This window comes from Chlorocebus sabaeus, chromosome 6 (genome assembly GCF_047675955.1).
Source record: "Chlorocebus sabaeus isolate Y175 chromosome 6, mChlSab1.0.hap1, whole genome shotgun sequence".
Classification (NCBI taxonomy): domain Eukaryota; kingdom Metazoa; phylum Chordata; class Mammalia; order Primates; family Cercopithecidae; genus Chlorocebus; species Chlorocebus sabaeus.
In genome coordinates this window covers 20,305,482-20,319,997 of record NC_132909.1, presented here as the reverse complement: position 1 = coordinate 20,319,997, position 14,516 = coordinate 20,305,482, and the positions used below count along the sequence as shown (strand labels likewise).

The following is a 14,516-nucleotide window of genomic DNA, read 5'->3' as shown; positions in this document are numbered from 1 at the left end:
AGGGGCCTAGGAAATGACAGGCATAGTCCTAGTGGATCCCCTCCTTTCACCCCTCCTGACTGAGGACTTCCATGAACTGGGCACACTCCAGGACCCAGGGGTGTAGCACTGAGGGGATCAGGCAGGCCCCCTGTGAACCCGTGAAGCTTCCCCGTCTGTCACTATCACTCCTGTTGAGGCTGCTGTTCCATTGCAGAGGCAGAAGCTTAGATTTCAGCGTGGACATCCTCAGTCCAGGCAGGAGGTTCTTAGCTGGAGAGAAGGGTCTGGAGTTCCCACCCAGATTGGCCTCCCAGGACCTAATATGTCTGTGTATAAAATAAGAGAAATTACTTCTTTCAGACAGGTCTGAAAAGAACAAATAATTACACGAAATGAAATAGAGGCTCTCCATGCGCCAGGCAGTGGGAAGGCAGGGTTGGAGCGGGGGTGGCACGAGGAGCCTTCTCTGCTGTGAGTTTTTTATTGTTAAACGGTCCCTCTTATTATCAGCTCCTAGGAGGGGCAGTGCACCTGGGCCCTGGGTGATGGAGGGGATCAGGGTCCCCAAGAAGAGGGGCCACTCCCGCTTCGCCAGGCTTGCCCCAGGGCCAGGGTCTGTGCCAGGTATGGGTGGTGAGTGGGAAGGGGTGGGGTGCGTCATTAGGGCCAGACCCGCCCTGCTTTTATTTACGGTCCCCAGCAGTCCCCAGCACCACGGGTGCCTGACCCTGTCCCAGCCATGTCCGTGCGTGCTCCAGGGGCCCAGGGCGGGGCCGAGTAGGGAGGGGGCTGGGGGCTCCTCTTTCAAAGGAGCAAGTGGGCAGTGGGTGCGCCATGGATGGGCCTGGACTGTGGCCTCTGGGTGACCGCCCTTCCTGATTGTCCCCCTGCCTCTTTGTGGCTTCCTCTGGCTCCCTCTTTGAGGATTTTTCTGTTTTACCTGGTCGCTCTCCCCATCTGTTTCTCTGTGTTTCTGGTCTCTTTCCTGCCTCTCTGCCGGCCTTTTCTCTTCCACTGATTTCTGCCAGTCTCAGTCCTGGTCGGCTCCTCTGAAGGGTGACCCACCTTCTGCCTCCCTCCTCAGTCTCACTGGCTCACAGTGGCCCCTGCACTCCATTCTTGCAGAACGTCCCCCACAAGTCCTTGCTGCCCGAGGGCATCCGCCCTGGCACGGTGCTGAGAATTTGTGGCTTGGTTCCTCCCAACGCCAGCAGGTGAGACCCCAGGCCCTAGGGGTAAAGAGTACAGGTCTCCAGGATCAGCTGACCGCCAATTTTTGCAATCCAGAAATAGGGGCCCTAGGCCATCTGTATCCACCAGGCTACGAGTCCGAGGCCATTTCTGACCTCAAATCTGATGTAGTCACTTATTTGCCCCATGCCTTTGTGGCTGGGGTCCCTAAGTTTCCCTAAGAATTTGAAGTTCCTGGGTAATCTCTGGGTTCCTAGATACAGTCCTATGACTTCCATGTCTGAGTCCCAGGGAACTCTGGGAATACTCCAAGTCCTGTAGACACCTGGACCCTGGGAGTCCTTGCCAAGCCATCCTTTGACTTCCTGGCTAAGGAACTCTGGGTCTTCTGGATTCTGGGGCACCCTGCAAATACTGGGCTTCCTGGTATTCTCTTTGTCCTATAGAACCTGAGGGTTCCCTGGGCATCAGGAGCGCCCTGGACATCACCTAGACCTCCTGGGCAGCTCCCAGGCTCTTTGGAAATGAGGGCACCCTGCCCTAAGCATAGTGACTTTGGTCTGGGCAGGTTTCTGCCAAGGGCCTCATGACATTTTGGCTGCCTTGGGAATCTAAGCTCCCTGGTCATTAGTCAGCCACCTTTCCTTCTGCTGTGTGTGCCTGTCTTCAGGTCCCTGTTAATTTGGGGGTGCTCTGGGAATGGGGAGTCCCAGCCCATAAGCCCTTCAAAGGACTTTGGTCTGGGTGGTTTATTTTTTGGTTGTTCGTTCATTTTTTTTGTAAGATGGGGTCTTGCTATGATGCCCAGGCTGGTCTTTAACTTCTGGGCCCAAGTGATCCTCCCTTCTCCACCTCCCAGAGTGCTGGGATTACAGGGTGAGCCACTGCACCCAGCCAACATTTCATTTACTTATTCATTCAAAGTGAATTGTAGACATCAGTATTCCTCACCCTCAACATTTCTTGGTCTGGGTGGTTTCTGAGCCCCGACGGCCACCAACCTCCACTTCCAGGTTCCACGTAAACCTGCTGTGCGGTGAGGAGCAGGGCTCCGATATCGCCCTGCATTTCAACCCCCGGCTGGACACGTCGGAGGTGGTCTTCAACAGCGAGGAGCAAGGCTCCTGGGGCCTCGAGGAGCGCGGGCCTTGCGTTCCTTTCCATCGCGGGCAGCCCTTCGAGGTGCTCATCATCGCGTCCGACGATGGCTTCAAGGTGCGTCTCTGCGACAGGGGCATGGACGCCAAGACCTAGGTCCCTGGAGCAGAGGGTTGGGTAAAGCCAGGCTATTGGTGGAAGGCAGGGAGGTTGGGGCGGGGTGAGGGGGGTAGGGAAGGCGAGGTCAAGGCAGAGAAGGGTGTCCTTCGACCCTCTCTCTCGCCTAAACAACTCCCACCTGGGTCCGAGGGGCAGAGAGACAGCAGGGTCAGGAGGAGGGGAGCACCAGCCCAGTGTCCAAGGGGTGGGCGTCCTAGCGGGAAGGTGTGGCCCCGACTCGCCATTCCAGACCCTACTCCCAGTTCATTCCTGCCGGAGGTCCGGGTTTGAAGCATGGGGAGGAATGGGTTGGAGACAGCGCCCAGGAAGTCATCCTAGCTAAAGGGTTGAGGGATGGAGGTGGCGGCAGATCCTCCGCCACCCAGACCTTACGCGAATTCACTTCCCTCCTCTAAGCTTTAATAGCGGGTAATGCTCTCGGAAATAAGAATATCCATTACCAAGACTAAAAAACCCGTTTTTTACTGCGCCACCCAGTAAACTCGTTTGACCCTCACGCAAGAGTTAGAATGAACAATAGGCCCATTTTCCCAGTGGGGAAACTGAGGCCCAGAGGGGATGAGTGATTTCCCCAGGGCCACCCAGCATGGGCCTCCCGAATCCTCACCACCGACCCTCCCCTGCAGGCCGTGGTTGGGGACGCCCAGTACCACCACTTCCGCCACCGCCTGCCGCTGGCGCGCGTGCGCCTGGTGGAGGTGGGCGGGGACGTGCAGCTGGACTCGGTGAAGATCTTCTGAGCTGAAGCCCAGGCGGGCCCGGGGCCTTGGGTGGCAAATAAAGCGTTAGCCCGCAGTGCGACTGTGTCTGTGTCCCATTCACTGAGATGAGCAAACTGAGGCCCAGAGAGGCCAAGATACTGGCTGGGAGCCTCACAGCGAATCCGATGAGGAGGCAGGTTCTGAGCCTGCCGGTGCTTAGGACACTTTCTGTCTGCGAAGGCATGAGGGTCGCTATCTGGGAAGGAGTGGATCTGGGGCGTGTCCTGACGCAGCATTTATGCAAAGCAAACCAGGCCGAAATGTGGTCTGGCGGATCTGCTGGCGTTCGGGACGCGGAGACGCTCACCACAGGTCCTGGTGCCCCCACTGCCCATCTAAGGGGCGCCAACATGAGTCCATCTGCAAAGGGGGCGAATGAGTCCCACCTTTCTGGTCACCTGTGGGCCCCAGTCCTACGTGTGGAAAGCGTGTTCTAATATCCCTGGGTCCCTGGGTCCCGTATACCCCTGCAGCTCATCTCTCCCACCCTCTTTTCTCCTGGCCTCCCGCCCTCAGAGACGTCCTGGGTGGGGCTGGGAAGCCCGACCAGCGTCTCCCGGCTCCCGCTTTTCCCCAATCGGGACAAGTACCCACCTGCGCACCCTCGGGGCAGACACGATGGCAGCGGCCCCGGCTCCGCGGAGCAGCAGGGAGGACTCGAAGGACGGCGCGGGGTTTCCGTGGCGCAGCGAGCCCCATTCCCACGCACCCTCCACTCTCCGCCACGGCCCCGACCCCGGCCCTAGCCCTGGTCACTATGACGGGAGGGGAAGGGGACGCCAAGTGCAGCCCCGACCCCAGTGTGACTTTCAGGGTTCAGGGCGTCGCTGGGGCTCCCCTTAATGGCGGGGTTGGGGTGAGAGATACTGGGAGCACTGTGCGCCCCGAGCCCGCACCCTCGGCGAGGCACCCTGCAGCGGCCGCGGGTCTCAGCCCGGGACGGAGGAGGCAGGCCAGGGCTGAGATCGGAAGCTGCACGTGGGTGTTCAGGGCCGGCTGTTCCGGAACCTCATTCCCGAGCCACAGCTTGGTGGGCGCGCCAGGGCTTGGGCCTCGATCCCTGCCCTTGAGCCTCCGACCCCCTGGCGTCCGCCTTCGGCATTGCAGCCTGGACGGAGGCGGACGCAGGAAGCTGGTGTGATTCTTGGCCTGGCCTGAATCTGATTCTGGAGTCGGGTGGGGACGCCAGGTTCGCTGCAGGGCCCAGGTGCGTTCAGGACCCGGGGTTTTGGGCCCCTGCGACCCTCGGGCTAGGCGGTCCTTTCCCGCGTCCGGCCCTGGAGTGGGTGGGCGGCGGTCAGGAGGGAGCCCCGCTCAGGTGAGGAGGCCTGGGAGAGGTCGGATTCTCGTAGTTCTCCGGGGCTCCTGCTTGAATGAGTTCGCTCTTATTTCATATGGCTGTGTTGAGTGGTTTTAAAATATCAATTTTTTCATGAAGATCATATATGTATCTGGTACACATTTCAAAACATACGCTGAAATGAACACACATTATTGGCACAAGTGGTGAATGTGGTTGGGTCTTCGGATGAGATGATAGCGATCCAGCCATGTTAATGTCCTGATTTTCACCGTTGACTGACAGTGTACATGTGGGAACCTGTCCCTGTTTGTGGAAAATATAGTTAGGTATTTGGTGGTGCAGCATGTTTGCGACTTATTCTCAAATGGTTCTGAGGCAGGAAAATAGGGTCTGGAGACAGGGAACATAAGGCGGATTCACACTTCAGCTATGACAGGAAACATCCTCTCTATTTACATAGGGCGTACAGCAAGTAACCAATGGAAACCTCTAGAAGGTATTTAAACGCCAAAAAATTATGTAACCCAGCCCTTGAGCCCGTGTTCCCGGTGCACCCACACTGTGGGGTATATTTTTATTTTCAATAAATCTCTGCCTTTGTTGCTTCATTATTTCCTTGCTTTGTTTGTCCGTTTTGTCCAGTTCTTCATTCACGAGACCAAGCCTCTGGACACCCTCCGTTGGTAACAGTTCATCAAAATTTTTTTTTTTTTTTTTTTTTTTTTTTTTCCGGTGATACGGGGTCTCGCTCTGTCGCCCAGGCTGGAGTGCAGTGGCCGGATCTCAGTTCACTGCAAGCTCCGCCTCCCGGGTTTACGCCATTCTCCTGCCTCAGCCTCCCGAGTAGCTGGGACAACAGGCGCCCGCTACCTCGCCCGGCTAGTTTTTTGTATTTTTTAGTAGAGATGGGGTTTCACCGGGTTAGCCAGGATGGTCTGGATCTCCTGACCTCCTGATCCGCCCGTCTCGGCCTCCCAAAGTGCTGGGATTACAGGCTTGAGCCACTGCGCCCGGTCAAAAATTTTTAAATAAAAATTTTTTGTTGTTGAGGCAGGGTTTTGCTCTGTTGTCCAGGCTGAGTGGAGTTGTGGATAAGGGCTTACTGCAGCCTCAACCTCCCAGGCTGAAGCCATCCTCCCACCTCAGCCCCCCAAGTAGCTGGGACTACAGGCACCTGCCATAGTGCTAGGCTAATTTTTTTTTTTTTTTTTTTTTGATTTTTGTAGTGCCAGGGTCTTGCTATGTTGCCCAGGCTGGTCTTGAATTCCTGGACTCAGGGGGTCCTCCTGCCCAAAGTCCTGGGATTTCAGGCGTGAGCAACCACACCTGGCCTGTTCATCAAAAATTGAGATTTGTACTGTAGTTACAACTTTCTGTATATTTGTTATTTCAAAGTAAACATATATTTGTTTGTTTGTTTGTTTATTTAGAGATGGAGTCTCACTCTGTTGCCCAGGCTGGAGTGCAATGGCATGATCTTGACTCACTGCAAACTCCGCCTCCCAGGTTCAAACGATTCTCCTGCCTCAGCCTCCCGAGTAGCTGAGATTACAGGAGTGCACCACCATGCCCAGCTAATTTTTGTGTTTTTGTAGAGACAGGGTTTCACCATGTTGGCCAGGCTGGTCTCAAACTCCTGATCTCAGGTAATCTGCCTGCCTTGGCCACCCAAAGCGCTGGGATTACAGGCATGAGCCACCATGCCCGGTCCTATTTTTATTTTTTTATATATTTTTTGAGACAGAGTCTCGCTGTGTTGCTCAGGCTGGAGTGCAGTGGCACAATCTCGGCTCACTACAAACTCCATTTCCTGGGTTCAAGCAATTCTGCTGCCTCAGCCTCCCGAGTAGCTGGGATTACAGGAGTGCACCACCACGCCTGGCTAATTTTTGTATTTTAGTAGAGATGGGGTTTCACCATGTTGGTCAGGCTGGTCTCAACACCTGACCTCAAGTGATCCGCCCGCCTCGGCCTCCCAAAGTGCTGGGATTACAGGCTTCAGTGACCACACCCAGCCACATATGCATTTTCCTTTTTTTTTTTTTTTTTTTTTTGAGAGGGAGTGTTGCTCCCAGTCTCTCAGGCTGGAGTGCAGTGGCATGATATTGGCTGACTGCAACCTCTGCTTCCTGGGTTCTGGCAATTCTCCTGCCTCAGCCCTCTGAGTAGCTGGGATTACAGGTGCCCACCACCATGCCCGGCTAATTTTTGTATTTTTAGTAGAGACAGGGTTTCACCAAGTTGACCAGGCTGATCTCAAACTCCTGACCTCAAGGGATAGTCCCGCCTTGGCTTCCCAAAGTGCTGGGATTACAGGTGTGAGCCACTGCGCTCGGCCCACATGTGTATTTTCTACAGGCTTCCTTTTGTGAGGCTGAGAGGCAGCCGGATCACCTGAGGTCAGGAGTTGGAGACAGCCTGGCCAACATGGCGAAACCCTGTCTCTACTAAAAATAAAAATTAGCCAGGCGTGGTGGCACGTGTCTATGGTCTCAGCTACTAGGGAGGCTGAGGCACAAGAATCGCTGGAACCCGGGTTGTAGGGGAAGGTTGTGGTCAGCCAAGATTGGGCCACTGCACCCCAGCTGGGTGACAGAGACTCTGTCTCAATTTAAAAAAAAAAAAAAAGGCCTTCTTTCTGTTGTGTTTATGAAAATGCTGTTATCCATCTTCATTTCTTGTGCATGGTTTCAAAAATCTATGTGCATTGAAACACGTGCACATGTGATTTTACTTTTTTTCCTTCCTCACATAAAGGGTAGCACCCTCTACCCACTGAACCTTTTGGGGGTTATCCACATTTGTGTTTTGCTTCATTAATTCTCCTGGCACCTGCGTGCCCCATTGTGTGGAGTAACAAACAAGGAATGTCACCTGAGCCCTCCTTGATGTCTGATGATTTCACATCATTCAATACATCCAAACGGTGCTGCACAGAACGTTCTGGGACCTATGTCATCCAATACCTTTTTTTTTTCTTGAGACAGAGTCTTGTTCTGTTGCCCAGGTTGGAGTGCAGTGGCACGATCTTGACTCATTGCAACCTCCACCTCCCAGGTTCAAGCGATTCTCGTGCCTCAGCCTCCTGAGTAGCTGGGATTACGGGCATGTGCCACCATGCCCAGCTAATTTTTGTATTTTTAGTAGAGATGGGGTTTCACCATGTTGGCCAGGCTGGTCTTGAACTCCTGACCTCAAATGATCTGCCTGCCTTAGCCTCCCAAAGTTATGGGATTATAGGTGTGAGCCCCCACGCCTGGCCATTTTTTCTTCTTTGTCATCTCCATTCTGATTATAAAATATATACCTGCTGTGGTGGCACAAGCTTGGGACAGAGCGAGACTTTCTCTCAAAAAAAAAAGTAAAATAAATATATTAGTGTGTTTCTTTCTTTCCTTATTTTTTTTTTTTTCTTTTGAGACGGAGTCTTGCACTGTCGCCCAGGCTGGAGTGCAGTGGCGCAATCTCAGCTCACTGCAAGCTCCGCCTCCTGGGTTCAAGCGATTCTCCTGCCTCAGCCTCCCGAGGAGCTGGGATTACGGGCACCCACCACCATGCTCAACTAATTTTTTGTATTTTTAGTAGAGATGGGGTTTCACCATGTTAGCCAGAATGGTTAGCCACCATGTTAGCCATCTCCTGACCTCAGGTGATCCACCTGCCTCGGCCTCCTAAAGTGCTGGGATTACAGGCGTGAGCCACCGCGCCTGTTTTGGCCTGTTTTGTTTTTTAATATCAACTTAATTGAGGTGTAATTTACACACAATAAAATTCCTACTTTTTAGGTTACAGTTCCGTGAATACATCTGGTTGTGTGGTCATCCGGTCAAGGTACAGGACATTTCCATACCTCTCTCAACCACACCCTTGTCACCTGGGTGGCAGCCACTGATCTGCTCTCCAGCTTCATAAATTAGTTTTTCCTGCTATAAAACTTGGCATAAAAGTGCATTACTCTTTTTTTTTTTTTTTTTTGAGATGGAGTCTTGCTCTGTTGCCCAGGCTGGAGTGCAGTGGCTGGATCTCAGCTCACTGCAAGCTCCACCTCCCGGGTTTACGCCATTCTCCTGCCTCAGCCTCCCGAGTAGCTGGGACTAGGGCGCCTGCCACCTCGCCTGGCTAGTTTTTTGTATTTTTTTAGTAGAGACAGGGTTTCACCGTGTTAGCCAGGATGGTTTCGATTTCCTGACCTCGTGATCCGTCCGTCTCGGCCTCCCCAAGTGCTAGGATTACAGACTTGAGCCACTGCGTCCGGCCTCTTTTTTTTTTTTTTTTTTTTTAATAAACATCTGACTACTGTTGCTTAGTGTAATGTTTTTGAGGTTTATTCGTGTGTTTGCATTTCTTTTTGTCTGAGTTGCAACTTCTGGGCCTCAGAAAACAGTACCCCCAAATGGGCTGAGCACAGTAGCTCATGTTTATAATCCCAGCACTTTGGGAGGCCGAGGCGGGAGCCTTTGAAGACAGGTGTTCCAGAGCAGCAGCCTGGGCATCAAAGTGAGACCACATGGCTTTTTTTTTTTTTTTTTTTTTGAGACGGAGTCTCACTCTGTGGCCCAGGCTGGAGTGCAGTGGCGCAATCTCAGCTCACTGCAAGCTCCACCTCCCGGGTTCAGGCCATTCTCCTGCTCAGCCTCCCCAGTAGCTGGGACTACGGGTGCCCACCACCACACCCGGCTAATTTTTGTATTTCTTAGTAGAGGCAGGGTTTCACCGTGTTAGCCAGGATGGTCTCGATCTCCTGACCTTGTGATCCACCCACCTCAGCCTTCCAAAGTGCTGGGATTACAGGCATAAGCCTCTGGCCCAGCCTTTTTTTTTTTTTTTTTTTTTTTTTTGAGACAGAGTCTCATTCGGTCACACAGGCTGGAGTGCAGTGGTACAATCTCGGCTCACTGTAATCTCTACCTCCCGGCTTCCAAGGATGCCCCTACCTCAGCCTCCCAAGTAGCTGAGATTACATGCGCCCACCACCGCACCCAGCTAATTTTTTTATTTTTAGTAGATACTGAGTTTCACCATGTTGACCAGTCTGGTGAGACTCCATCTTTACAAAAAATAAAAATAAATTATACAGGCCCAGTGATGCAGTCCCTTAGTCCTAGCTACTTGGGAAAGTGAGGCAGGAGGATTGCTTGGGCCCAGGATGTGGAGGCTTCAGTGAGCTATGACTGTGCCACGGCACTCCAGCTTGAGCGACAGAGTGAGAACCTGTCTCTCTCTCTTTTTTTTTTTTTTAGACAGAGTCTCGCTCTGTTGCCCAGGCTAGTGTAGTGGCGGGATCTTGGCTTACTACAACCTCCGTCTCCCGGGTTCAAGCGATTCTCCTGCCTCAGCCACCTGAGTAGCTGGGATTACAGGCGTGTGCCACCATGCCTGGCTAAGTTTTTGTATTTTTAGTAGAGATGGGGTTTCACCATGTTGGCCAGGATGGTCTCAATCTCCTGACCTTATGATCTGCCTGCCTTAGCCTCCCAAAGTGCTGGGATTACAGGCGTGACACACTGCACCCAGCACCTGTCTCTTAAAGAAAGAAAGAAAATCAATGAATAAATAAATAAATAAATAAATAAATAAAAGGGCCAGGTGGCTGGGCACGGTGACTCATGCCTGTAATTCCGGTAATTTGGGAGGCTAAGGCAGGTGGATCACCTGAGGTCAGGAGGTCAAGACCAGCTCAGCCAACATGGCGAAATCCCATATCTACTAAAAATACAAAAAATTAGCTGGGCCTAGTGGCGCATGCCTTAGTTACAACTACTTGGGAAGCTGAGGCAGGAGAATCGCTTGAATCCAGGAGGCAGAGGTTACAGTCAGCCGAGATCGCACCACTGCACTCCAGCCTGGGTGTTAGAGTAAGACTCCATCTCAAAAAAAAAAGAAAGGAAAAAAGAAAAGAAAATGAAAATAATACTCCAAAATGAAGGCCTCAGCAGCAGCTTCAGTAGCAAAAGTTTTCCTTGGACCTTTTCCTGCCCTCCTGTCACTCAGTCCCATTGTCCCCAAGGCTAGCTATGAAAACTAGAATTTCTCTTCCCCAAAGGCAGGTCATAAAAACCAAAACCCTTTTGCCCAAAGCCAGTCATAAAACCTAAAAATATTACTTTAACTTTTCTTCCACTCTATCTGTATAAAAGCTGACCATAGGCCAGCGTGGTGGCTCACCCCTGTAATCCCAGCACTTTGGGAGGCCGAGGCGGCCAGATCACCTGAGGTCAGGAGTTTGAGACCAGCCTGACCAACATAGTAAAACCCTGTCTCTACTGAAAATACAAAATTATCCGGGAAATTAGCCGGGTGTGGTAGCATATGCCTATAATCCCAGCTACTCAGGAAGCTGAGGCAGGAGAATGGCTTGAACCCGGGAGGCAGAGGTTGCAGTGAGCTGAGATCTCGCCATGGCACTCCAGCCTAGGCAACAAGAGCGAAACTCTGTCTCAAAAAAAAAAAAAAAAAAAAATTAGCTGGGTGTGGTGGTGCACATCTATAGTCCCAGCTACTTGGGAGGCTGAAATGGGAGGATCATTGAGCGGGGAATGTTGAGGTTGCAGTGAGCAGTGATCAGGCCACTGCACTCCAACCTGGGGGACAAAGGGAGACCATGTCTCAAAATAATAATAATAATCTGACCTACCTTACTTGACTGTGAGTCATAAAACTCCTATTCCAGAGAAGGTCCTGCCCCGTACCTCCATCAAAAAAATACACACTCATAAAGAGCCAAAAAAAACCCAAAAGCAAACAAACAAACAAGAAAACCTAGACAGAAAGGCCTTGCTGGTTCTCCCAACTCAGTGTACTCACATCAGATCATACCCTTTTTCACCAGTCATATTTCTTTTTTCTTTTTTCTTTTTTTTGAGAAAGAGTCTCGGCGGCCGGGCGCGGTGGCTCAAGCCTGTAATCCCAGCACTTTGGGAGGCCGAGACGGGTGGATCACAAGGTCAGGAGATCGAGACCATCCTGGCTAACACGGTGAAACCCCGTCTCTACTAAAAAATACAAAAAATTAGCCGGGTGAGGTGGCAGGCGCCTGTAGTCCCAGCTACTCGGGAGGCTGAGGCAGGAGAATGGCGTAAACCCGGGAGGCGGAGCTTGCAGTGAGCTGAGATCCGGTCACTGTGCTCCAGCCCGGGCGACAGAGCAAGACTCCGTCTCAAAAAAAAAAAAAAAGAGAAAGAGTCTCGCTCTGTCACCCAGGCTGGAGTGCAGTGGCGCGATCTCGGCTCACTGCAACCTCTGCCTCCCGGGTTCAAGTGATTCTCCTGCCCCAGTCTTCCAAGTAGCTGGGGTTACAGGCGCCCGCCACTATGCCCAGCTAATTTTTTGTATTTTTGGTAGAAACTGGGTTTCACCATGTTGGCCAGGCTGATCCAGAAAACTCCTGACCTTGGGCTAGGTGTGGTGGCTCACACCTATAACTCCAGCACTTTAGGAGGCCGAGGCGGGCGGATCACGAGGTCAGGAGATCGAGACTATCCTGGCTAACACGGTGAAACCCTGTCTCTACTAAAAATACAAAAAATTAGCCAGGCGTGTTGGCAGGTGCCTGTAGTCCCAGCTACTTGGGAGGCTGAGGCAGGAAAAAGGCGTGAACCTGGGAGGCGGAGCTTGCAGTGAGCTGATGGGAGACAGCGAGACTCCATCTCAAAAAAAAAAAAAACTCCTGACCTCATGATTCTCCTGCCTCGGCCTCCCAAAGTGTTGGGATTACAGGCGTGGTCACCATGCCCGGCCAAAAAATATGGAATGCTTCATGAATTTGCGTGTCATCCTTGCCCAGGGGCCATGCTAATCTTCTCTGTATCATTCCAATTTTTAATATATGTGCTGCCAAAGCGAGCACTATTTCTTTATCTTATTTTAATATTTTGTATTTTTTAAGAAACAGAGTTTTGCTCTGTTGTCCAGGCTACAGTGCAGTGGCGTGATCATGGTTCACAGCGTGTTGAACTCCTGGGTACCAGCCAACGTCCTGCCTCAGCCTCCCTAGCAGCTGGGCCTACAGATGTTTGCTACCACATCTGGCTTACTTTTTAAATTTTTTGTAGAGACAGGGTCTTGCCATGTTGCCCAGGCTGGTCTTGAACTCCTGGGCTCAAGCAGTCTTCCCACCTCGTCTCTTAAAGTGCTGGGATTACAGGCTCATGCCTTTGCACCCAGCCATCATTTTACTTACTTATCCATTCGAAGTAAATTGTAAACATCAGTATTTGTCACCCCTAAACATTTCAGCAAGTATATCATTAGGTAGAGTACAATATTTGTTTATGATTCTTTCTTTGTGGTAAGCTTTGTGGAAAGATTCTTTGTTTATTATCGGTGAAATGCATAAATCTAAAATGTACAGTTGGCTGGGCACAGCGGCTCACACCTGTAATCCCAACACTTTGGGCGGCTAGGGCAGCAGCAGCGCTTGAGCCCAGAGATTCGAGACCAGCCTGAGCAACATAAGGAGACCCCCGTCTTTACAAATATATATATTTTTAATTAGCTGGGCATGGTGGTGCCCACCCTGGGAGGCTGCGGTGGGAGGATCACTTGAGTCCCAGAGGTTGAGCCTGCAATGAACTGTGATCACACCACTGCACTCCAGCCTGGACAATAGAGTGAGATCCTGTCTCAATAAAAGTAAAAATAAAAAGAGAATTTAATAAAATAAATGTAAATGTAATAAAACAAAATAAAATATATGAGCCAAGGAGTTCCAACAAATGCACAGAGCTGTGTGGTCTAAGGTATAGAACATATCCGTCACTCCAGAAAGTTGCTTTAGACATGCGAACATTTCAACTTAGTTTAAGTCATGCTTATAACCGGTTTTACAGCATTTTATCCAATTAATAATATAGAGGGTTTAATTCATCACTTCGTGGTTTGTCCTGAAGCTTGCTAACCCATTACATCAGAAAGCCAACTCAGCTAATTTGAAAGTGGGTGAGTCAGTGAATGGTGAATAAGTAAACACAAGAGTGAATAAAGAATAGAGGGATGAATGAAAATGTAAAGAAATCAGCCGGATGCAGTGGCTCACGCCTGTAATCCCAACACTTTGGGAGGCTGAAGTGGGCAGATCACGAGGTCAAGAGATTGAGACCATCCTGGCCAACATGGTGAAACCCTGTTTCTACTAAAAATACAAACATTAGCTGGGCATGGTGGCACACGCCTGTAGCCCCAGCTACTCAGGAGGCTGAGGCAGAAGAATTGCTTGAAGTCAGCAGACAGAGGTGGCAGTTAGCAACCTCTGTCTCCAGCCTAGGAAACAGAGCAAGACACCTTCAAAAAAAAAAAAAATCAATGAATGGGCCAGGCACAGTGGCTCATGCCTGTAATCCCAGCACTTTGGGAGGCCGAGGCGGATGCACCACCTGAGGTCAGGAGTTCAAGACCAGCCTGGCCAATATGGCAAAACCTTGTCTCTACTAAAAATACAAAAATTAGCCGGGTGTGGTGGCAGGTGCCTGTAATTCCAACTACTTGAGAGGCTGAGGCAGGAGAATTGCTTGAACCGGGGAGGTGGAGGTTGCAGTGACCTGAGACCGCACCATTGCACTCCAGCCTGGGCGACAAGAGCAAAACTCTGTCTCAAAAAATAAACACATAAAAATAAAAACAAAACAAGAAATCAATGAATGATGAAATCAGCAAAATAGTGATTTGATGAATGCATGGTTGGGTGGATAGATGGAGAGATGAAAAGATAGATGAATGGATAACTTTCCAGCTTGGGTTAAAAGGGTAAAAAAATAGACAATGAAGAGATGAATGGATAATTGGATAGAAAGAGATGGAGGCCGGGCGCGGTGGCTCAAGCCTGTAATCCCAGCACTTTGGGAGGCCGAGACGGGCGGATCACGAGGTCAGGAGATCGAGACCATCCTGGTTAACATGGTGAAACCCCATCTCTACTAAAAAATACAAAAAACTAGCCGGGCGAGGTGGCGGGCGCCTGTAGTCCCAGCTACTCGGGAGGCTGAGGCAGGAGAATGGCGTGAACC

General features: G+C 51.1%; 1 protein-coding gene and 1 non-coding gene across 2 annotated transcripts; one reads left to right on the top strand and one right to left on the bottom strand.

Annotated features, from left to right (window-relative positions):
* Positions 1-527: 527 nt before the first annotated feature.
* On the top strand, positions 528-3,778 carry LOC103234639 (galectin-7). Its single transcript, XM_073015740.1, has 4 exons — positions 528-606; positions 1,067-1,196; positions 2,100-2,388; positions 3,078-3,778. Exons 1-4 carry the CDS (start codon positions 528-530, stop codon positions 3,189-3,191), a joined length of 612 nt encoding a protein of 203 aa, XP_072871841.1. The 3' UTR covers positions 3,192-3,778.
* An 8,475-nt stretch (positions 3,779-12,253) lies between these two features.
* Positions 12,254-12,361, bottom strand: LOC119621803 (U6 spliceosomal RNA). Its single transcript, XR_005238406.1, has one exon. It is a non-coding gene; the product is annotated as a U6 spliceosomal RNA (small nuclear RNA).
* Positions 12,362-14,516: the final 2,155 nt, after the last annotated feature.